The sequence below is a fragment of the Squalius cephalus genome, assembly GCF_949319135.1.
Source record: "Squalius cephalus genome assembly, chromosome: 7".
Classification (NCBI taxonomy): domain Eukaryota; kingdom Metazoa; phylum Chordata; class Actinopteri; order Cypriniformes; family Leuciscidae; genus Squalius; species Squalius cephalus.
Genome location: NC_137128.1, coordinates 43,181,856 through 43,205,065, shown reverse-complemented (window position 1 = coordinate 43,205,065; position 23,210 = coordinate 43,181,856). Strand labels below are relative to the sequence as shown.

The window sequence follows — 23,210 nt, the reverse complement described above, 5'->3', positions numbered from 1 at the left end:
AATACCAACAATTCGTGTTCCTGCTGCACCTCCAGAAGAACTGAAGTGAGTGTAACGTTTTATTAAGCTTTATATTAATCTTTATATTAATCTTTGAAAATCGCTGCAGCACGCTTCACGATGAATGCGGCTGTTTACACTCAGGGTACATTACGGCATGTTTTCTATGTACGGACGTTCTCAATATAATTCATAATCCCACGTTTATAATGAACAACGTGTTATGGTTATTGTGTTACAAAAAGGTGTACGCACAGAACAGAGGGGCGGGTTGAGCAAAGCTCATTATCATTAAAGACACATGCACTGAAACGGCGTGCTGAAAACAGAGCTGTTTTTGACCAGGTAAAATTAGTGTTTTCTTACAATACTAATGAGAATTTTTAATTAAAGTATATTACAAACTTTTAATTTAGACCCTAAAGAATCATATTAGCTTGTACAAAAATGACATTATATGACCCCTTTAAGATTCAAAAGCATATGAATGTTGTTCTGCAAGAAAAATAAATGTTAGTTATGATTAATTAAAAAATTAATCACACTCTCTTTGGGCCTTTTTTCACATTTCTTAAATGATGAGAGATCCAGCAGGGAACTACTGTTACCGCTTATGAACCGCTGGGCCTCAAACGGCTCCATGTAACTGCTGGAGGCTTCTACAGCGTTCTGCTCCCAGCCGGGTCTGGGCCGCGGGTCTGGCCTGGCGTCAAACGGGTCCGAGTAATCCGTCTCCCCGACTACAGGAGCTGAGGGAACCACCTGGGGAAAAGAACAAGGAACGAGGGTTGAGTGATGTCTGAGTGATCGAGAATCAGAAACGAGGACAACTGCAGTGCTTTACGCAGATCATGTAGATGCTCATGAAGATTTTGTAATCAAGCATTTTCATCCAACAGGGTTATTAGTTAACTAAACCTAAAACCATTTTTGATACTTAGGTGAAATAAATTAGAGAAAACTTTAGTTGCCAAAGCAACATTTCTCATTTTCATTTACTTTTACAAGATGTACTAAAATAATTAAAATTTAAATAATCATTTTCACACATTAATTGATCCTCTGAGTCCAGAGCTTAAATTCATTGAACGTCTCTGGGATGTGCTGGAGGAGACTTTACAGAGTGCTGGACTCTTGCATTGCCAAAACAAGATCTGGACCACAAATGTATGCACCTCTTGATGGAAATACATGTTGTTGTGATATTTATTTCCATCAAGAGGTGCATTCATTTTTGATCAAGATCTTGTAAAGTCTCCTCCAGCACATCTTACCCTCCATATATCTTCAGGTAAGATGTTTGATGTGCACATGCCTGAATGAAGTTTGAGAGCTATGCTGGAGGGGAAGATTATTCATTGTTAACTAAATCTTTTAGGGTGTGTTCACACTGGGTTCGATTAAAACAAACTCTAGTGCGATTGCTCTGTTAGTGTGGTTCATTTGAATAAACACTACCATCTGAACCCTGGTGAGCACCAAACAAGCAGACCGTGACCGAATGCGACACAGACCAAAGACATGTAAACGATCCGAAAACAGGACATGTTTCATAAGATGACAGAGTGCTTATGCTTCAACCTGTTTTTTCTCATCTTAGTCGCCCATCACAGTTCAGTTCAGGCATCAGAACCACGTCTCCTCACAGCAGATCTTGGTTTGTGTGACGGAGGGATTCCTGACGCTGTTTTGACACCTTTACACATTTATAAGCTCTTCGTGAGTTCTCAGCTTCATCATATGTAGCTACGCACACACAACGAGTGCATTTAGCCCAAAACACAGCATTGTTTAGGATGTTTGACAAGTTCCGTTGAGAGAACCGAACTACAAGTGTGAACACACCCTTAAAAATGATGTGAAGTTAAAAGAAAATTTCAATATTAGATGAAAATTTTTAAAGAAAACAATTAAAAAGTTAACAGATTTCTTCTTTTTTTTTTTTTTTTTTTTTTACAATTTATAGAAATGACAAAAGCAAATAACAAAACAAATAGGCTAACAATTAAACAAATTAAAACAAAACCTGAAAAAAATTGAACAATAAAAACCATTTAAAATGAATTAATTTTAATAAACAATGTAATAGTATATAAATAATAGTTAAAAAGACCTGAAATACAGCGCACAAGCCAAAATGACTTCTTTTCTAGTCCTTTTTGTCCTTTCTAATGATTGACAGTCACCGATCACATTATGCTTCCATTGTACAGAAAAGAGCATTTTGCTCTTTTGTTTCCCTAAAGAAAAACAAGACGAATGAAACAAGAATGGTGGTGTGTGATAGTCTATAACCCGCAGGCATTGGGATTAAATGTATTTGGGTTAATGAAATGGATTCCCTATTCCCCCACCCTTCATTTCCGACAAGACAATCGTCACCCGGACAAGCTCTGGAAACACGGCAGAATCGTGCGTCTGGGTTGGTTTGTTATGACATCCGCAAAACTCACACGTTCACACGTGAACCAATCAAATCTACTCTAAAAAAAATCACACATCAATGTAATCAATCTCTGCCACGCTCATAATAACCACCTGATCTGTGATATAATGATCTATTCATGAGGACAGAAGTTGACTGGAGGCTCTTTACAGGCCATATAATAATCACTTTCACATAAACAAACTAAACTAAAGTTTACTTGACATTATGTTGATATTCAAGTTCACATTAGAAGGATGAAGTGCTTAAAAACCACAATTCTCCATTAAAAAACAGCATACTACTAAACTACATTTTTATTCTTTCTGAAGAGGTGTTTGTCTAATCCCAGACATTTTTCCAAATATCAACCCAGGATATCTTTCAAAACACTCCATTCTTTCTGATAACAGTCCAGTAAGACCCATTTAAGCTCTCTGTATATTAAGAAAACAAGAACTTACAGGGGCCTGCGGTTCCTCAAAGGTCACGATGTTCAGCGGTACTTTGCTACGCCCGAATTCCTGAGATTCCACTTTTATCAGTCTGTGTTTGGGAGAGACAATCTTCACCTCCACGCCGTTGGACAGCACTGTGCCAAATGCGGGAAACACTTCCAAAGACCCCGAGCCGTTCACCACGCGGTTCTCAGGGGGTTCGTAGGGGTCCTCAAAGTCCAGCTCTTTCTGAGCCCTGTAGGCCCGTAGGATCTCGCTTTCAGTGTAGTCTGGTTTCGGGGGCTGCGGCGGTCCTTTCCTGCTGCCAAAACTCAGGTGATCTCTAAACCACTTTGCCATGGGTCTACGACCAACGCGAGAAGGAAACAGATCCAAATATATATATATAAATGAGCTGTTATGCCTCTAAAAATCCCTTTATCCTAGTTCTTCCATGGAACACCATCCATAAATCTTGAAACACCTAACCAATAAGTTACTTATTACTCACAGTCGTGTCAATAAACGGCACATAGGATATGATATTGTGCAATAGCTCACCTCAGTTTCCCCAATGCATCGATCCTTTAGAACATCCAACTTCTATTTGGTAGCATTAAATTGATCTGGAAAGCAGAAGCACAGTCATGACATATTAACAAAGAGAATAACAAAAAAGATGTGGATTATTTTAAGCTTCCACCCCTAGATCTGCCCCCAGTGGAAAAGACATATTAAAGGGATAGTTCATGCAAAAATGAAAATTATGTCATCATTTAAGCAACTCATCCTTAAGTTGTTCTTTAAAGAATAAAAGCCTTACGGGTTTGGAACGACAGGAGAGTAAGTAATTAATGACAGATTTTTTTTTTTTTTTTGTGAACCCTTTAAGGGTTTTTTCCCTTCATCAGGGAGGATCAAATGAGCTGATTTGCTCTAATAAGGACTTTGGACAAACTTCAGTGAGCTCATTTGATCCTCCCCGATGAAGGGGTCTTAAAGGGTTCACAAATTTTTTTTTTTTTTTTTTTAAATCTGTCATTAATTACTTACTTGTCATTCCAAACCTGTAAGACTTTTGTTCACAAATGAAGATATTTTAATGAAATCTGAGAGCTTTCTGTGCCTCCATTGACAGCTACGCAACTACCACTTTGATGCTTCAAAAAGTTCCTAAAGAGATTACATTTATGATGGATGGATGCGCTTTTTTGGGCTTAAAAGAATGGTACCATACACTCCCATTATCTTGACAGAGCAAGGGTATTTTTTTAATATAACTCTTTGGTTGAAATAAGAAAGTCATATACAACTAGGATGGCTTGAGGGTGAGTAAAGCATGGAATAATTTTAATTTTTGGGTGAACTAACCCTTTAATTACCTTAAACCCGAAGAACTCCATTCCTCATTGGATGAAAAATTATGCAACAAAAGTGAATGGTGACTGAGGTTTTGTTGCATAGAACAGCTGCTTTTGTGTTTTCCATGGAAGAAAGAAAACAATACTTATAACGTTACACATTAACGTAAATAAAAGGTTTGGGTGAGCTGTTCCTTTAAAAATACACATCATATCATATACTGTGGAACAGGCGATAAGCCTGTATAACCTGATCTACTGTAGATCAGGTTATACGCTAATGCACTTGTACTTGAGTCATAGATTAAACATAACGGCGATGATTTCTTATGCATGAAAAAATAATTAAGTATTACTCAAGAGAAAGTTTCACACTCACACAACTCAAAGAATTCTGTCAAAACAAAAACATGCACCAACTGTACACAGTACACACCCACTTTCATACTGTTCCCATTTAACTCAACACACAATAGGAAGATATTTACGTATTTTAAACTGAAATTATACAAAAACTGTCAATATAGATTACAACTAATGTTAGCATGCTGGCTAACATCTCTAAACTTCGCCAACCGACATTATTTTCACTTTCTTTGTCGACAAGTGTGATTATATACACGAATACTAGAGTATATTGAATATAGAGGTGGAATTCTGCATTCATTTGGAACACAAAAGTAAAAACCAACGAATTTAAGATGCGTTTTGTTAGCCGGATTGCTTGCTGGCTAACGTTAACTATGCAGCGCGCGAGCCCGATGGATAGTCACTGAGGAGCGTGTGCAAATTGTTCATCTAAAACGGCAGTTTTAACTCATAAAAACAGTTCCGAAACAAACAAACCCCCAAAACATTTGCAAAACACTCACCTCTCAATGATGGACGGACGGATGGAAGCGAGTATATAAAGAAGCTTTGAGGAAAATCTCAAAAAGTGGCGAGCGTGTGCACGTGCAGATGGATGGATGAGTTGCATCGGATTGCAATGGTTGCAGCTCAGCTGGTGAACATCACATAAGCTCGACTGACTTGTTGTTAAAGCCCACTGGAGAGTTGCATTGTCTTTGTTCTTGCTGAGGCATTTCATTTCACATGGTGCCTCGTGCTGTTTTACATGCATTCTGCAAAATGCTGCATGTCTGCAAGGCAGTTATTATAAAAATACATGTTTAAGGTGAAATAAAGAGATTTGAGTGCAATTAAATGCATATAAACAGGGGCTTCTAGTTAACCACCCACAAAAAGAAACGATCCGATCAATACACGTCGCCAAACCTCATTAACACCTTATCCGTCAGCAAACAGAGGTCAGATTGTGAGGTTAGAAGGTCACCAGCACTTTGGTGGATCAATATGCCAGATGGTAAACAATGGCGTATTGACACATTAGACTGCATTAACATCACATTAGCAAGAGTTGCCTTGCTAATGTGCCATTTGCGATTTAAATGCAGAATGTCAAAAATATTTGATACACAATAATAAGGTAACACACGTTACATGTATTTACTATAGTAATAACTATAAATGTGGCATAATTACATGCAACTAACCTTGAACCAAACCTTAATCCTACCATCACCCACATGTAGTTAATCAATATTACTCAGGTCCCATTTGTTTGCGAAAGCTAATGCACTAACAATGCGAAATACTGCACATTTGTTACAGTAGTGAACATAAGTTAATAAAAATACAAGTATTAACAGATTCAACTTTTGATTTCAATAATGTATTAGTAAAAGTTGAAATGAACATTAAGATTAATAAATGATTTAGAGGTATGCATTAACTAATGTAGTTAACAAATGTATAATAATATATCAGAAATTCATTTTTCAAAATATTTGAAAACAAGACAACAAATGGAAAAAATAGTCTAAGCTTGGAAACGAAACACAAGGAACATTTTATTTGATGTTTGTGAAGATGAAAGTGTCTATTGGAGATGATCAGTCTAAATTAGATTCACTTGTCTCCACTGTAACCCTCAAATGCATTTCCTCGTATTGACTGAACTAACATGGAGAAACAAATACTACATTATAGTGCATAATACATTAGAAACACATTACAGAGTACATTAGAGACAATGAGATGACGCATATCTAATAGCGAATAAATTCCAGGCAATGGAAACAGCTTCTTATAGACAGACAGTGCTTATCCAGCTAAAAAGATCATCACTGAAAAATAAAAGTCTCTCAATTATACTTTTAAATAGCCCAAGTAAAGGAAAATTATAGTGGTCTGTGAAAAAAAAAAAGAGGTGGTCATTTTTGCTGGTCTGAAAATAAACATTTAAAAACCCCACACAGTGTTTTCTCGGCCTAGTCAGAGTTGGTGTCATCGCTGTCTGTGTACGCCCCCAAGAGGCTGAGCGATGAACCGCTCTGAGACGCGGCTGGCTGCCCGTTGGAAGCACTAGCTGAGGCTGTGGAGGACACGGGTTTGGCAGCACCGGCCCCTGAATGATCCGGAAACACAGAGAAAAAGCACGTTAACAGATGTGAAGGAATGAGGGAGTTTGATATGTAAATACAACATCAGGGTTTCACTCATAAGAAAAAATCTACGGCACAGGTTAAAAACAGGTGACAAGCGACGGCACATCTACGCGCTGCGGCCAATGAGCCAACATCAGGGTTTGTTGGTGGAAACTGTAGTTGGTCAGGCATCATTTATTCAAGCCCCCTTATTTTATTAAATGGCCAATTTTGTCCACACCCATTTATATATATATATATATATATATATATATATATATAAAAAAAACAGCTTCGCAATCCACATCTGTACCATTCCTCGATTCCAGAGAAATAATAAAACAAAAACATAATACAAATACTCCCCGAATCATGATATACATCCACTGATGTAGAGTTGCAATTTTGGTTTAATAAAAAAATAAACAACAAATATCAATTTATTTATTAAATAATATTAATAAAATAAGTCGTCAAGAAAATAACCATTAACTTGCAATTAGTGTAATTAGTGTTTTAAATATTATTATTAGTATTAATACACTACCGTTCAAAAGTTTTGGTCAGTAAATTTGTTTTTAAAGAGAATACTTTTATTAGGCAAGGATGCATTAAACAAACAAACAAAAACTTTTCAAATAAATGCTGTTCTTTTGAACTTTCTATTTATCAATGAATCCTGAAAAAATGTCAACATTGATAATGATGATTAATGTTTCTTAAACAAGTAAAGTAAATCATCATATTAGAGTGATTTCTGAAGGATCATGTGACACTGAAGACTGGAGTAATGATGCTGAAAATTCAGCTTTGCATCACAGGAATAAATTACATTTGAAAATATATTCAAATAACAGTTAAATTGTAATAATATTTCACAATATTACTGCTTCTACTGTATTTTTGACCAAATAAATGCAGCCTTGGTGAGAAGATGTTTTTGAAAGAAGTCTCTTCTCACCAAGGCTGCATTTATTTGGTCAAAAATACAGTAGAAGCAGTAATATTGTGAAATTAACAACATTACAACATTAACAACATTAACAACATTACAATTATAAAAGAAATCATGCATTCACTAGTCATTTAAACATGATTTCTTTTATAATTGTAATGTTGTTAATTGCTGCTTACACCCCCACACACTCGTTCTGACCGGACTGTCCCTGACACTTTTGAGAAATCACAGATTGACTAGTTTTAATAGATCATGAACCTTTCTGTGTGTCAGGAGCCTGTGGTTTCTTCCTCACCACCAGAGACCCCAGAGCTCCCTTGCCGCCCAGACTCCCGACACTCCTCTCCCAGCTCTCCAGCTTCTGCTTCTTCACAACCACAGATGACGATGAGCCCTGTGGAGTTCAGGAGGAAAAACAGCACAACAATTAATGAGAAGCATATGAGGAGAAAAAAAAAGACAAATGAAGTGGGAAAATTTACTTTAGGACCACAGATCATCCTATATGAACATATAAAGTATAATGTATAGTTAAATAATCTGTCAGCTGATATTTCTTATTACATGGTTACTTGGCAAATAAATAAATAAATGAATATTAAATATTGATTTGAGCTGAAATTATTATGTGAGTGTGGAGTGATAGGAGAAACATGAATCTAGCACAGCTACACTACCGGTCAAAAGTTTGGAATAATTACGTATTTTTAATGTTTTTGAAAGACGTCTCTTCTGCTCACCAAGGCTGCATTTATTTGATCAACAATGCAGTAAAAACAGTAATATTGTGAAATATTATTACAATTTAAAATAACTTTTTTATTTGAATTTATTTTAAAATGTAATTTATTCCTGTGATCAAAGCTGAATTTTCAGCATCATTACTCCAGTCTTCAGTGTCACATGATCCTGTGTCCTGTGTTAGAATCATTCTAATTATTATAATCAATGTTGTTTTGTGGAACCAAAATACACTACAATTCTGGGGTAAGGTTTAATAAAAAGAAAAGACGACGAATAGTTTTATTCGGCAAGGACACACAAAATTGATCAAAGGTAAAAAATGTTTTACCAAAGTTACCAAAAAAAAAGTTACCAAAGATTTCCATTTCAAATAAGTGCTGTTTAAAGAACGCATTGTTTCCACAAAAATATGAAGAAACAACTGTTTTCAACATTGATAATAATCAGAAATGTTTCTTGAGCTGCAAATCATCATATTAGAATGATTTCTGAAGGATCATGTGACACTGAAGACTGGAGTAATGATGCTGAATTTTGATCACAGAATACATTACATTTAAAAACATATTAAAATAGAAAACAGTTATTTTAAACTGTAATAATATTAAACAATATTGTTGTTTTTACTGCATTTTAGATCAAATAAATGGTAAGCATAAAAGACTTTCAAAAACATAAACGTAATAGTTTCAAACTTTTGACCCGTAGTTAATGTAAGAAATTGATTGCGTGAGAGCAACAAAAATAATATTTGATCACAGCATGTCACAACTGACCAATCAGAGTCGGGTATTCCAGAGTCATGTAATAAAAACTAACTTTTTCCGATTATAATGTATAAAAGTGAAAATATTAAAAAACATAAAATAAAACAGTAGAATAAAGAAAGTCAACCTGTGATCCTGCGTTCCCGTCTGTAGTGAGGATGTCTGTGGGTTTATCAGCCGTGTGTTTCCTGCCTTCGTCTTTTGCATTTTCCGTCTCTTCCTCAGAGTCCGAGTCCCTCAGTCGCTTAATCAGAGCTCTGTCTAACATCTCTCTATGAGGAGCAAGAGAAGAGAGAAGTCTAAATCTCAGACATTTATTTCTTAATGTTTTCTTAATCTTGACATTAAGGTCTGGTTTCACAGACAGGGTTTAGATTAAACCAGGATTAGGCCTTAGATCAAATAGGGCATTTAAGAAGCTTTTATGAACGTACCGTAGGAAAAAAACATTACTGGTGTGCATCTTGAGACAAAACAATGACACTGACATATTTTAAGATATATCAGTGCAAGTTGCTTTCAGTTAAATCAGCTCAAACATGCATTTTAGTCTGGGACTAGTTTAAGCCTGGTCTGTGAAACCGGGGGTATGTGCTTTGGAAAAACATACTAACACAGTGAATGTACATAACCTCAAAGAGGTGCTATTATTGTCACATGTAAATGTAGACAGTAAACAATATAAACAATTATGATTTTCAAACATTAATATTTTAGGTTAAAATGCACAGGAATATCTACATATTGTACATAAACTATATTTTAGATGCTGTAATCTAGGGCTGCCTGATTTGGGGAAAAATCTAATTTCAGATTTTCTGATAAAATTTGCACTTTAAATCTTTGTGCACTTAATTGGACCTGTAGTGTGTAAAAAATCATTTTTAAAAGTTCAAATATTCCACCATTAAATGATAATTCACCGAAAAATTTAATTGTTCAAAACGCATATGAGTTTCTTTCATCTGCTGAACACAAAAGAAGATATTTTGAAGAATATTATGGGTAACCAAACAGTTGATGGACACTATTGACTTCCATAGTAGGAAGAAAATACTATTGAAGTCACAGGGGCCCATTAACTAGTTACTGACATTCTTTAAAATATCTTCTTTTGTGTTCAGCAGAAGAACGATATTCACACAGGTTTGGAACAAATTGAGGATGAGTAAATGATGACAAAATTTTCATTTTTGGGTGAACTATCCCTTTAAGTCTAAGAAGCAAAAAGTCTCTTTTCATACTTGGTCTCTCGTTCGTCTTCATCCAGCTCTCTTTCTTTCTGTCTCCGCTCCATATCTTTATATTTATCCAGCATGCCCTCGAAGTCCACCCGCGCCTGCCTCTGGTTCAGGTCCTTCAGCTCCTGCAGGTTCTCCAGCACCTCCATCTCCATCTTTGAGTCCCGTGTGCGGTTCTCCAGGACCTGTGACAGCATTCAGGGAGATTAGCTTTAGTGGTCGACCGATATATCGCCAAGGCCGAAATATCGGACGATATTTGCCATTTTTAAATGTGTTGGAAGCGGGACTTTTATTTTGACGGATGCCTTATCACACAGCGCTCACTCACATTCTCCGTCTTCATTAGTTTACGATCTCTGTCAGTCATATCTAATACTTTGTTAGACATAACTGGCAAACAAAGAAAGTAAATGGTATGCGAAAAAGTATAGTGTTGCTTTTATATTATTTGTAACAGAAAAGGCAAACAATCAGGCTAAAATACTTTATCATTTACCGTCAACATTCAGCAAATGCGCATCTACATCATTTAAACAAATCTCTGAATATCTAATAAACTTTTAATTCCACAAACCTTGCAGATTTAATTGAATCCAGCTGTGATATCTTGTAAAGTGTGCATTTGTAGCCGGCATAAACGTGTTATTGCGAGTGACGTTGAGAAGTGAGTGAATGTGAACAGAAGATCAGCTTCACAGGAGACGCGATCGAAAAACTTGAAATCCTTCATTTTAAAATATGCTGTGCTATATCCAGTTGCCCACTGTGTCATATTCATATCATTTTCACTGTGTGCTGTATGTAAAATTAGCGTTACCTTGTCTTTACTTGAAAAAATATGATTACCAGTGCGAATGAAATTACCAAATTACTGAGTGCCCTGTTACAGTGTTTACTTCCTTTTTATTCACATATTCATATATTTTTAAACAATTACTTTATTTGTGAAAAAAACTGTAATAGGATTGCAGATTCAAGTTGCCATCTAAAGTATAAGCATGTTTATTTTAAGGATTTGTTTTCTAATTTATTAAATATTGATTAAAATAAATATAAAAAGTATATATATAAAAATATCGGCTTTATATCGGCCATCCTGCTCTCTAAGACATCGGCCATAAAAAAACAGTATCGGTCGACCACTAATTAGCTTTAACTAATTAAGTTTTTATGGGTTTTTGATGGTTTGCTTACAAAGACACTGTAAAGGCTTTTATGTACACCATATGTGGAAAACAGAGGAAAAAAAACGAAATGCTTCTGTCACAAAAATACGCTGATGGAAAGTGGAAGTAAAAGTACAAATTAAACACGAATAGCACAGAATAAAACAATAACCCCCTGACAAAACCTCTATAAGACTACATGATGTGTCTTTTATGCTATTAAACGTACAGTATGTAATTTTTTTCGCCGCTAGGGGTCGCTAACCTCTTACAATAACAAAGGCTTAGTTTGATGACGCAACATTTGATAAGAATTATGGATCTTGTCGTCAACGTCAAGCCGAACGATCTAATAATGTTTATGGATGAGTGAATACATCGATGTTGTTATCATGACTGTGATAAGAAGCAGTTCGGGATTGCTAAGAGACAGCTATCAGCTCCACACGCGACGCGAGTCCCGCGGATATAAAAGGAATATGGATATTTCATTCTACCGAACTACACGCAAGTGCAGAATTACTACTCACAGGTCAGTTTATTAGACAAATTAAACTTGTGAGGTAACGCAGCGCTGTTTCACCTGGTCTAACGTTACACTATCACACTAAACTGCATTTGAATGTGTTGAAATGTATGTGTTAGTTTGTCTGTATGAGACTAGCAGTAAGCTAGATCAACATTAGAATAACATACAGATCATATTCTGACATTTCATCATTGTTGAACTATATAACATTTATTAGTTTTATGTAAATGTGCTCACCTGTTTAATAAAGTACATGTAGGAGCGGTCGAAGTCTCGGTCGTGGAGCTCTCGTTTATGGGAGCTCTAGGCATCTCAAAAACACCGCGCTGATATTGATTCTCGTTTTAGTTCTCCTTTTTTATCCAAAGTCTGCTTGCCATGGTCCATAATGTTTGAACGAAACAAAAACAGCGTACGAACAGACAATTCGAACTACACAGTTGTCCACGTCTGTCGCCTTGGTTACTATCAGAGTTCTCTGGTTGCTATGGCAATACGAGCGGAAACCAGGGACAACGCGGATATATCACCATTGACGGCGACAAAACGGAAATAAAGAAACGTGACGTGTCTTCAAATTAAATTACAAATTTCTCCTGGTTTGAAAGTTGTTGGAAACAGTCAGGATAATGTAACTACACAACTAAAAAAAATATATAACATAGATATAGTGATTTGTGCTATTTTTAAAGCAAAAAAGTTACATATTGTGCCTTTAAAGTTTCTAACAGACCTTCATGGGGTTATTGAGTTCCTCTTCCTCACGCTCCAGCTGGATCTTTTTCTCCTCCTCTTCTAGCAGTTTCTCAGCCTGAAAATTACGTGTTGCACCATGTTCCATGGCATAGTCTGTGTTCTCTGGATCTGTCTGCGAAACACACCAATCAGATGAAGTGCAACCGAACAAACACACAAGAAAATCTCCTGAAGTGTTGTAGTTCATTCGAGTACCTTGAAGGTGATCTCAGCCAAACATCTGGTGCATTTAATGTAGAATCTAAAAATGGGAAGCCCCATGTACAGTTCGTTCTGAACGGTCTCCTTACGAGCATTGAACTTCTTCCCTTTGTAAATGTATTCTCCACATGTTTTACACCTGCAAAACAACAAGTATTATTATCTGAAATATGATATATAATCTCTAATAAATCAAACTACATATGTTTTCCTCACAAATCAAAGAAATCAAGAGATTCTTTGCCATTGAAATAGTATTATGTTCAGTATACCATTATCTTATTTTACAGTGATATTCAGTACCAGCCAAAAGTTACTTACTATTTGTAATGTTTAAAAAAAAAAAAAAAATTTCAAGCCTGCATTTACTTGATTAGAGATACAGAAAAACTGCAATATTGTGAAATATTATTACAATTGAAAATAATGGTTTTCTATTTTAATACACTTTAAAATATAATATAGTTCTGTGCTGCAAAATGAATTTTCATCAGCCATAATAACTCCAGTCTTCAGTGTCACACGATCCTCCAGAAACCATTCTAATACGCTGATTTATTATCAATGTTGGAAACAGTTGTGCTGCTTAATATTAATAACTTATTTCAAAAAAAGGAAAGAAACAAAGAAAATTACTGACCGCAAACTTTTGAATGGTAGTATATATTGTTACAAAATATTTATATTTAAAATAAATGAGACAAAAAAGAAAGAAAAAATTCTCATTCATCAAAGAATCCTGAAAAATGTATCACAGGTTATTAAAAAAGTATTAGGCAGCACAACTGTTTCCAATCATGTGACACTGAAGAAGACTGGAGTAATGATGATGGAAATTCAGCTTTCATCACAGGAATAAATTATTTTTTAAAGTATATTCAAATAGAAAACCATTATATTAAATTGTAATAATATTTCACAATATTACTGTTTTTTCCCCTGTATTTTTGATCAAATAAATGCAGCCTTGGTGAGAAGAGACTTCCATTAAAAACAGTAATGTTTCCAAACTTTTGACCGGTAGTGTATATTGTTGTTCTTCTATGTACAGGGGTAGTAGAAAAAGTAGAAAATAGTAGAAAAAAATCCTGAGCCTGAACTTTTTTCCCTGGGAGGTAAGCGGGCCCATAAGCCAAGATATATGCCCTGATCAACATAATTTTCAAGCGGGATCCAGGGGTGTGCTCCCCTAGGAGAACATTTTGATAAATAGTCCCTTAAATGATAGATTCTGGTGACTTTTGTGGATATAAATGAACATCATTCAGACATGAGATGAAAAAACCCAATACAAGCTTATATTTTACAGTAGCAGGTTTCAGTAATTCAAATTTACGACCTTTTTAAGACATTTTAAGACCATAAAGATTGAAATTTAAGACCTACCTATGTACGACGCATTGCCAAAAAATATTCAAATCAAAGAATTCATTTTATTTCAATGAATTCAGTAATTGAAAAAGCATTACTTTAATTTACAGATAAAGCAATCACATTAATGTAATTTTATCCTTAGTTGAGAAGCTGCATAAAGTGCTGTATGAAATAGTTAAATATTATACTTCTATATCTAAAAACATGCAATAATTCTAGCCATTATAACTACCTCATGTCCTTATATGACAGACCTGTGTTTCTATCTCAAACCATGTATGATATTGGCAATAGTTACATAAGTTAAACTAAAAAAAAAACCTTGTCTCACCTCATATTAAATGGTGCCATCAATCTGACCACATACTGACGGTCTTTGGGCAGTTTGAGTTTAGGGATTTTAGACGGATCAAAATCCGGAGGATAGTATTTCTGAGGAAAAACAAGAAGAAATGTTGTTAAAGTGACAGTTCACCACAGTAGCGTAACTTTGTCAACAGAAACTTATTTCGAGGTTCATCTTAATAACTGTTACGTGTGTTCAAGGTTATTTATGTACTTTAAGTGCATAGAAAACATTACTTAAATACTTAAACTTAAATTGAATAAATATATACACTGCGTTGCTACTTCATTAGCATGCTGTTAATGATTATCTTTTCTCCTCTAATCCACCTTAAGCCGCAGCACAATAATAATATAGGAGTAAATAAAGAGGTACTTACATTTAAAACTTTTCTTTCCGACATGGTTCTCTTTAATTCACTAAAATGTAAACTAAACCCGACAACTGAATGCCCAAATGTGTGTTACTGCGAGCTGGACGCTTCTTCCTCGCTGTCTGTCGCGCGGTGTGTGTGTGTGTCCGTCACTCACGCGCTGCAGTGCTGCCACCACCGGCAGAGCCTCGGTATTACAGGACACAAGGCAAACATTAGCGTACAGAAGATGATCATAGGCCTACATAATAATACAAGCCCAGTAATATCATATGAACATGCTTATTAGTATGCCAAAAATTGTTATAAGCAGGAAGGCGATAGGGTGAGTAAGGTGGTTTATTATATATTAAAAACAGAAGCATAAATCTCAAAGACATAAAGACTTCACTGAGGCCACTAGAGGGAGATGCTGAATAATAAATCAATTATTAAAAGCTAAAGAGTTTTTCCGTGTTGCTTCATTTTAGCGCATGCATTTCCTATTAAAGTACAAGCTGTGATATTCACAATCACGACATAGAAGAAAGTAAACCAAAAGTGTTTGGGAGAGATCCTTTGTACTAAATAGAGCAAGTAGTTGAGTGCAACCTTAAGAAAAAGTAAAAACATATATTTATTACTTTTTATAGATATGACAGTCGACTGGAAACACAAATCCTGACGTTAAAATCATCCTGTAAGGACAAGCCAGCCGTGCCCAAAGTGAACTCTGCATTAGGCACCAGTCAAAACAATCAATACTTGCAATAAAAGAGTCGCACAGTCATTTTTTTTTCTTGCTTATTATCTAATTTGGCGCGCGCAAATGTTTGGTTATGATGCGCGTAATCCTGCAGCAGCTCTAGGGCGCGCGCATGCAGAGAGACGCGCAAACTCATGCTGTGCGCAAAACCAGCTGGACACATCCGTAAATGGCTTAAAATTCAGTCATATCTTCAATGGGAAGCACGGACAACGTTCGGATACAGAGTTCTCTCTTAAGTGAATGCTGGGATATAGATAAACTTTAAATCTGGATCGCGTAAAACACGTACAATGAGCGTTGCGTGGGATTTAAGAGTACTAATGCATTTGTGCGGAATCCAGATTTCAACGAACAACAATTTACCTACAGCAACAGAGACAGTCTGAGAAATCTTCCAGAGTCCTTGACGGAATACTTTATCTGGGATTGGGGTTATTCCCATCATGGATCAGTTTGGGATTTTGGATTTACATCAGCGCAATAAATGGAAGTGCGTGGACGCAGTGCTGCAATTAACGGAGTTTACATGTAAGAGATTTTTTCTTATTTACATTTAAAACGATAAAAGTTGATGTGGGTAGGCTAATACATTTTGTAATCTTTGTAGAGTTTCCGAACCCAATTCATTGCAGGTGTAATTCCCCATATGCAATATTAAAAAGGCAGGTTGAACTATATGAATAACAGTTCAGACATAAAAGTAAAACTTCTTCAAGTTTCAACCTCCTTCTTTTCTATATTTCTATACTGTATGGTTATTTAGACATAAAAAAAAGTTGTTGTTCCAATATACTGCAGGTTCTTCAGATCAGTGTTGAGATTTCCGTATTTTAACAGAAAAAAAAAAATGAAGGTCCACTAAAAAAAGAGGAAAATAATGGATTTCTTTTTCATTTCAACTGAGATAAGTTGAAGCATTTGAGGATTTAGAAACAAATTAAAGAAAGAAAAATCATGTATATTAAAAAAAGGGCACAAATGAAGTGCTAAAGTGTCAGTGATCATGTGACCCTTTGTACAGAATTGCAATGCTGATATAGTGCAAAACTCTCACTTGTGGACTAAAGTGTAAACTTTTTAAGAGTGAATTCACCCTGAAAAGAACTCATTCACTCATCCTCGTGTTAATGGTGCCATGGCTGTGGGCTCAGTTCCTGCACTTGGATGTATTTCTCCGCGCCGCATGTTTGAACCCTGTCCTCACTTCTCTCTCATCAGCTGGAGTTCAGATGGCCTGCAGGGTGGACAGATATAATGCATTATGGGTGACCTTAATATACATGACTCCTCCCATTTAATGATCCTTAATGGATCTGTTGGTTTTATCAGGTCGTGAGCATTCAGTGAAAGCATGACTTGTGTGTTGTTGTAATTTTCAGGAATCTTACTTGTGATTTCTTTCTAAAATCCCAGTACAATTGTTGGTACTTTATTTTACCATGTCCTTGTGACACGGTACATGTAGTTACTGTTGTAGCCTAATAATAACTAAATGATGCATACATGCAACTAACCCTAAACCAAACCCTATTCCTAACCCTTAGGTAATATGTAGTTAATTAGTATTACTCAGTAATTACACTGTAACACGGACGCCTTAAAAAAGTGTAACCAAATTGTTTTTTAAAAAAGATACTGCAATTAAGAATGTCCTTTGTCCAATGTGATCGTTATGACAAAAATACACAGCAATATTACACTAAAACTTTCAAATAATAAAATAAAATGTCCATTAAAAACTAATTCAAAATATTAATAAACACTATAATAGTATCTCAATTCGTTTTCCTAATGCATTAAAATGCCTTATAATTCATCATGTGTTCTTGCAATGCATTATAATATTTAAACAGTATGTAATACTTTAAATCACATGGAAAACAACTCCATAAGTTTATGCTCTTTAACAGTTTAAGCATGAATTGATAAGGATTAAGAGTTTCAATTAGTTTTAAGCAGGGGTTTTCAAGTGCAATTTTGCCCCAAAAACTGCAAATAATTTGCATTATGTAATTTAATAAGCAAGTGAGATGTACATAAAATTGCTTAGACATATTAAAAAAATTAAACAATATTTACTCACTTCACACACAAAAAATAGAATAAAAAAATTTCTCAAAATAGCCAAATATTGATTTATCAGCATGACCAAATTTTTAGTTTATATACAAAAATATATAATGCCTTACTTGACGTACAGCATTATGATTGATAAAGGATATAGAAAATGAATGGATGTGTAATGATTACGATGCCTTAATTCTGCGAAACGTCTCTGTAAAAGTGACTAAATAATACAATATCTGTTTGCTCTGAGGAAATATTTGCGCTTCAAAATGCTTGCATTGGTTCCACATTGTCTGAAAGAATAAGCAATTCCAATGTAAACTTGATTAAAAACTGACAGGTGTCATTTGTCTGTCGGATGAAATATTAAACTTGGCTTTGTACAATTATCAATAACACAAGCTAGCTGTTGTATTGAAATGTATGACCATATGGCTGACTATTTTGATCCTTTGTTCCTCAGCCAATGAAAATAGATCAAAAATAGCTCCATGATGTGAAACATGAAACATAAGATTAAAATATAAGATATATATTTAAAAAAAAAGAGAATTTGGTCTGCTAAATTGAATTTTGATGAGGACTGCCTAAATCAGCCGTGCTGCATGATCCTAAAGTCTCTAAATCCACAACAAGTTTCTGAAACGTAAAATAACCTGCTGAAAAAGTTCATAAAATCAAGAGTAGAGATACAAATGAAGAACCTGGAGGAAGCACAAGACAGAATATAACGTTGTGTTTGTGACTGCCTGTTAAGACGATTAACAAACTCTGACTTTGATTACATTACAAATGTGAGAGTCATTTAGACTGATATCACATAAAAATCTACGACACACTGATTTTGCATTAGCTGAAGGAGTGTTAATTTCAACACTCATCAGTTTGATCAAAGGTCAGGAAGTGATACGCCGGATTTGTGATTTAAATGACTCTTTTTATGTTCAGAATGGTCTTTGTAATGCTGTAAAGGCTCATATGAAATACTGTACATGGGGACAGACCTTTTATTTTAAATGAGAACCGAGACAAGTATTATGATCCTCTAATACACTCTTAGGAAAAAAGGTTGAATTGGGTTCTATTTAGAACTCTTGGGTTCTCGACTACATTTTGAAGAACCATGTTTGCCAGAAAGGTTCTATATGAGGAGATATGTCTTAAATGATTGCATAAAACTTTAATGTTTTAAAGGTTATTTCAGTTTTTTTACTAGTGATTAAGGGTTTATGAGCCATTTACAATTGAATTAAAATAAATACCACTTTAATTTAATTCAATTTGTAAAGTTTGCAATTATGTTTGGTGGCATTTGTAATGCAGAAATCACATTTTTGTCTTCTGAGAGCACAGCCATCGAGAACACTGCTGTATAGTGCAGTATTTTGAGGCTAGGCATCGACCACTTCAGTTCATTTGACAGTTTTTTTAATTGCTTTGGCACAATTTTCACAAGCAATTGAAAACTCTTAGTACTAATATCACAACAGATCATAAAAAGATCAAACATTCCATATATTTTCAAATATATTAGTACAATACACAAAATCACAAAGTCCTTTTCACTACACGAAATAAGGTTTTTATCTATATGTTTCAAAAGTAGTAGTAGTACTTTATTGATCCCATTTAGGAAATTAAAGTTTCAGTATAATGTTATATTGTATATTTAATTTACAGTAACCGCCTTTCATGTAACTCTTACTGTTAAACTTCTGATTTGCATCTCTTCTCGTTCAGTTGAATACATTTGTCTGTTATTTAATCCAACTGAACTTAATGATTAATCAATAAATGATTTGGCACATCTATAGATTTCTATAGATACTAATTCTATAGACGTGTCTATAGAACTTGTTTGCAACTTCGGATATGGTAACCAAATGTTATGAATTCTTTTTACATAAGTGATTTATAGATAAGAACCATACTATGTTCAAAGTGTGTGTACACGTAAGTGTGTTTGTGTGTGTGTGTGTGTGTGTGAGAGAGAGAGAGAGAGAGAAAGAGAGAGAGAGAGAGAGACACAGAGAGATTTGCAATTTGTGAACATAGAGTAGCATTTTACATTACATGCCATGTGATACTGTAAACAGAGACAAAACTATGGTAGTATACAGTAGTATGAGTCATATACAGTGAGAACATTTACTGTATTGGCAGCATATACTGTTTTATAGCACAAAACCCCCATGGCCGTGTCATAACTTCATCACACGGTTTGATAACACTGGCTAGATACTATTACAAACAATATGGATTCAATTACATAAGTTAGGTAATGCAAGTTTTCTAATGTGGCAACTGTAGCCTGTATTACAGTTTTTTTGGTTACACTTTATTTTAAGGTGTCATTGTTACAGTGTAATTATATATTTAAGTACTGAGTAATATTAAGCAACAACATGTACTTACTATGGTTAGGGTAGAATTAGGGTTTGGTTGAGGGTTAGTTGCATGTAATTATGCATAATTTACTGTTATTACTATGGTAAGTACATGTAACATATGTAACAAGGACACTGTAAAATAAAGTTTTTTTATTCGCTTTATAACTATTTTCACAAGGTGTACATTTTCAAAACTCAAATCTAAACTGATCACACTTGTAACTAGTCATTCTTTCAAAACCTGATCTCATGCTTCCGTTACAGTTATACACATTTCACTTCACATAATCATTGTTTCAAACACATTATTATTGTAAAATGCAATGAGAACATTTGCTTTAATCACCGAAACACAACAGTTTGATTTTCTTTCAGTTTCATACTTTTAACACTCAGTTCGTTCAACAGCAAACAATGCAAGATACATGTTTCAAATCACCATTGTTGCTGAATTAATTACAGTAATACAGGCTTCAGTTGCCACATTAGAAAATACACTTACATTACCTAACTTATGTAACTGAATCCATAATTTTTGTAATAGTATCTATCTAGTGTGTGATCAAAAGGTGTGATGAAGTTCTGAAACTGCCATGAGGTTCTGCACACCAGAGTTTGCTGACAATACAGTAAATGTTTTCACTGTACAATATATGTTGTAGGGAGTTGTGGCAGTCTCTATCATGGTAATCTGTTTACAGTATCACATGGCATACATACTGTAATGTAAAATGCTGTATTTGATGCCATCTGTCTCTCTTCTACTGATCTTTCTCTGATCAACTGATGTTATACAGTCATTGACTGTTTACTCTCTCTTGAACTCTATCCTGCTCTGTGTTCACACATTGCAAATTTTTCCTTCTTTTTGTGATGACTATTGACAATCAGACTCCAGAGAATCTTTCAGCACTGGTTTAGTTCCAATCGTACAAAAAAAAACGATATGGCTAGTTCACAAAAATAGTTTTTTTTTGGGAAAAATCCAAAATAGAACGGTTTAGGAGTTATGAGCCATTACAGACTTTTGATCGCTGTAGCGCCACCATCAGGCCGATTGGGGCGAGCCTTGGTGACGTTGTAGACCGGATGGGTACTACCATACAGGTTTCGCATTTTAAGTCTGCGTAGAGTTTCACGTTTAAAGTCTGTGTAGAGTTTCCTGTTAAACCGGTGTCGTGTTAGCGGCCCCAAAGTTAATAACTAATGATCGTTGCGACGGAAGTGAATCAATCAAATTAACTCTAGCTGGAAAATAAATTTATTCAAGAACTGCTATAAAGCCAAAACAATCTCTGTTACTTTAAACCATCCTTGTATCTCTGTAAAGCCGCTTTGGAACAATCTACATGGTTAAAAGCGCTATATAAATGAAGATGACTTGACTTGACTACCATCCCTTAAAGTTTCACGTGTCTACGACTAACGGTTTGGTCTGCCCGATCACTTTTAGGGGAGAATTCTGATCCTTGGAAATTATAACAATTATAATATATTTTCAGTGCTACACACTTGATCCCCTAAAAAACTGTAAAACCAGCATGTTGGCCCTCAACAGGCCTCTTAACTAAGCTTCACCAGCTAGTTTTGCTATTCTGGACTATAGCAGCACCTCACCAGACTCGTGTTGGTATATGCTATTGCTTGTTTTCTTACAAAAGAAGCACAACAGAAGTGACGTCCCACATTAATGTGCGTCTAAACTGACAGCTGAGTAATTTGCTATAGCTGAGAATTGTGGGTCAGATCAAGCCGCCGTAAGCCACTTTGAGGCTGTGGGTTAGATAACGCTTTCTGGCTCTGGTCAGCGGTGAAGAATTGAAAACATGTCTGCCAGGGAAGGAACAGGAACTTCCTTCTCCACGCGCTAATCTTCAGAAACACGTCACTCCAGCTGCTGAGTTAAACTGCAATAAAAGCACAGGCTATAAATGAGAGCGGGTTAGGCCTGTTAGTCATCAGTTTTAATATATGCCCTGTCTGACACCAATTTAGTCTGATGTTCCATTCAGGATGAGAGATGAAGCAGGAGGTTGAGAAGGTCAAGGCTGGATAAGCTTTTCTTCACGCTGGACTTAGTGGATGATTCCTTATACAACATACTGTATAACTGTACTGAATGAATCCGCCTCTGGTTCAGTCACAAATTTCTAAACACTAGAACAAGAAATCACTATGGAATTGATAATCGCTTAAGATTTGAGAATCTTACACATGACTACTGGAATATGTTTCTGTAACTTTCAAACAAAGTCACCATGAGCTACTTGGAAGAAAACCTGTCAAGAACATGTCCAGATCATATTACTTTCTGCATAAAAATGCATTAATTTTGTGACTATTTTCATGACAATTAAAGCACTTATTTTTGTTGTTATTGCAACACAAAAATTGCATTTAAAGGGGCTATATGTAGAATTCGGAAACTCTTGTTATTAGCGACACCTCTGGCTGTTAGGTGAACTGCAGCCAGCAACTTACTGCTCGTGCTCACATCACGTTGTACGTAATTTCTTTTTGGTTCTTTGCTTAGTCGTAAAAAGAAGTTGGGAATACTTTTGAAGCGATATACTGTTAACGAAAATCCAGACACCGTCCATGCTGCTGAGAGTGACGTTTAGATGAATATGTAAATATGTGCTGTGCGTTTTCTTGTCAATAATAAAATAAACACACAACCAAAATGACAGCGGTGTGAAAACAGCAGTTTATAAAGCATCTGATCATAAGGATGTGGATATGTTTGCTCAAGCTCTGCAATTAACCAGCATCATGTCGACAGATTAAAATTACACAGTTATTATAGTCTTTTTGAGACTATAGATCTGAACATGT

At 35.3% G+C, this 23,210-nt stretch overlaps 4 protein-coding genes across 6 annotated transcripts in view; 2 read left to right on the top strand and 2 right to left on the bottom strand.

The window, feature by feature from the left end:
* The window catches only part of shda (Src homology 2 domain containing transforming protein D, a), a gene marked incomplete at its 3' end in the record, with an annotated part of 15,553 nt that extends 10,051 nt beyond the window's left edge, over positions 1-5,502 (bottom strand). Inside the window, exons 1-5 of one of the 3 annotated variants that reach the window (XM_079876842.1) lie at positions 5,096-5,224; positions 4,245-4,331; positions 3,424-3,488; positions 2,890-3,226; positions 609-762 (exon numbers count right to left, since the gene is read on the bottom strand). In XM_079876842.1, the coding sequence (XP_079732968.1) occupies positions 609-762; positions 2,890-3,222 (487 nt within the window). In that variant the 5' untranslated portion in view covers positions 3,223-3,226; positions 3,424-3,488; positions 4,245-4,331; positions 5,096-5,224. Of the gene's footprint in view, positions 1-608; positions 763-2,889; positions 3,227-3,423; positions 3,489-4,244; positions 4,332-5,095 lie in introns of all 3 variants that reach the window. The other 2 variants (XM_079876841.1, XM_079876843.1) reach the window with 2 other exon arrangements.
* The window catches only part of LOC307161903 (uncharacterized protein), a 150,839-nt gene that overhangs the window by 23,068 nt on the left and 104,561 nt on the right, over positions 1-23,210 (top strand). The gene's annotated exons all lie outside the window — the stretch shown is intronic.
* On the bottom strand, positions 6,112-15,442 carry yju2 (YJU2 splicing factor homolog). Its single transcript, XM_079877438.1, has 8 exons — positions 15,177-15,442; positions 14,783-14,883; positions 13,072-13,216; positions 12,854-12,988; positions 10,426-10,607; positions 9,309-9,453; positions 7,929-8,064; positions 6,112-6,693 (listed from the first exon to the last, which is right to left on the bottom strand). Exons 1-8 carry the CDS (start codon positions 15,198-15,200, stop codon positions 6,557-6,559), a joined length of 1,005 nt encoding a protein of 334 aa, XP_079733564.1. The 5' UTR covers positions 15,201-15,442; the 3' UTR covers positions 6,112-6,556.
* scn12aa (sodium channel, voltage gated, type XII, alpha a) overlaps positions 16,375-23,210 on the top strand; it is a 63,777-nt gene continuing 56,941 nt past the window's right edge. Inside the window, exon 1 of the mRNA XM_079876858.1 lies at positions 16,375-16,446. The gene's annotated coding sequence lies outside the window, so the exon portion shown is untranslated. The remainder of the gene's footprint in view (positions 16,447-23,210) is intronic.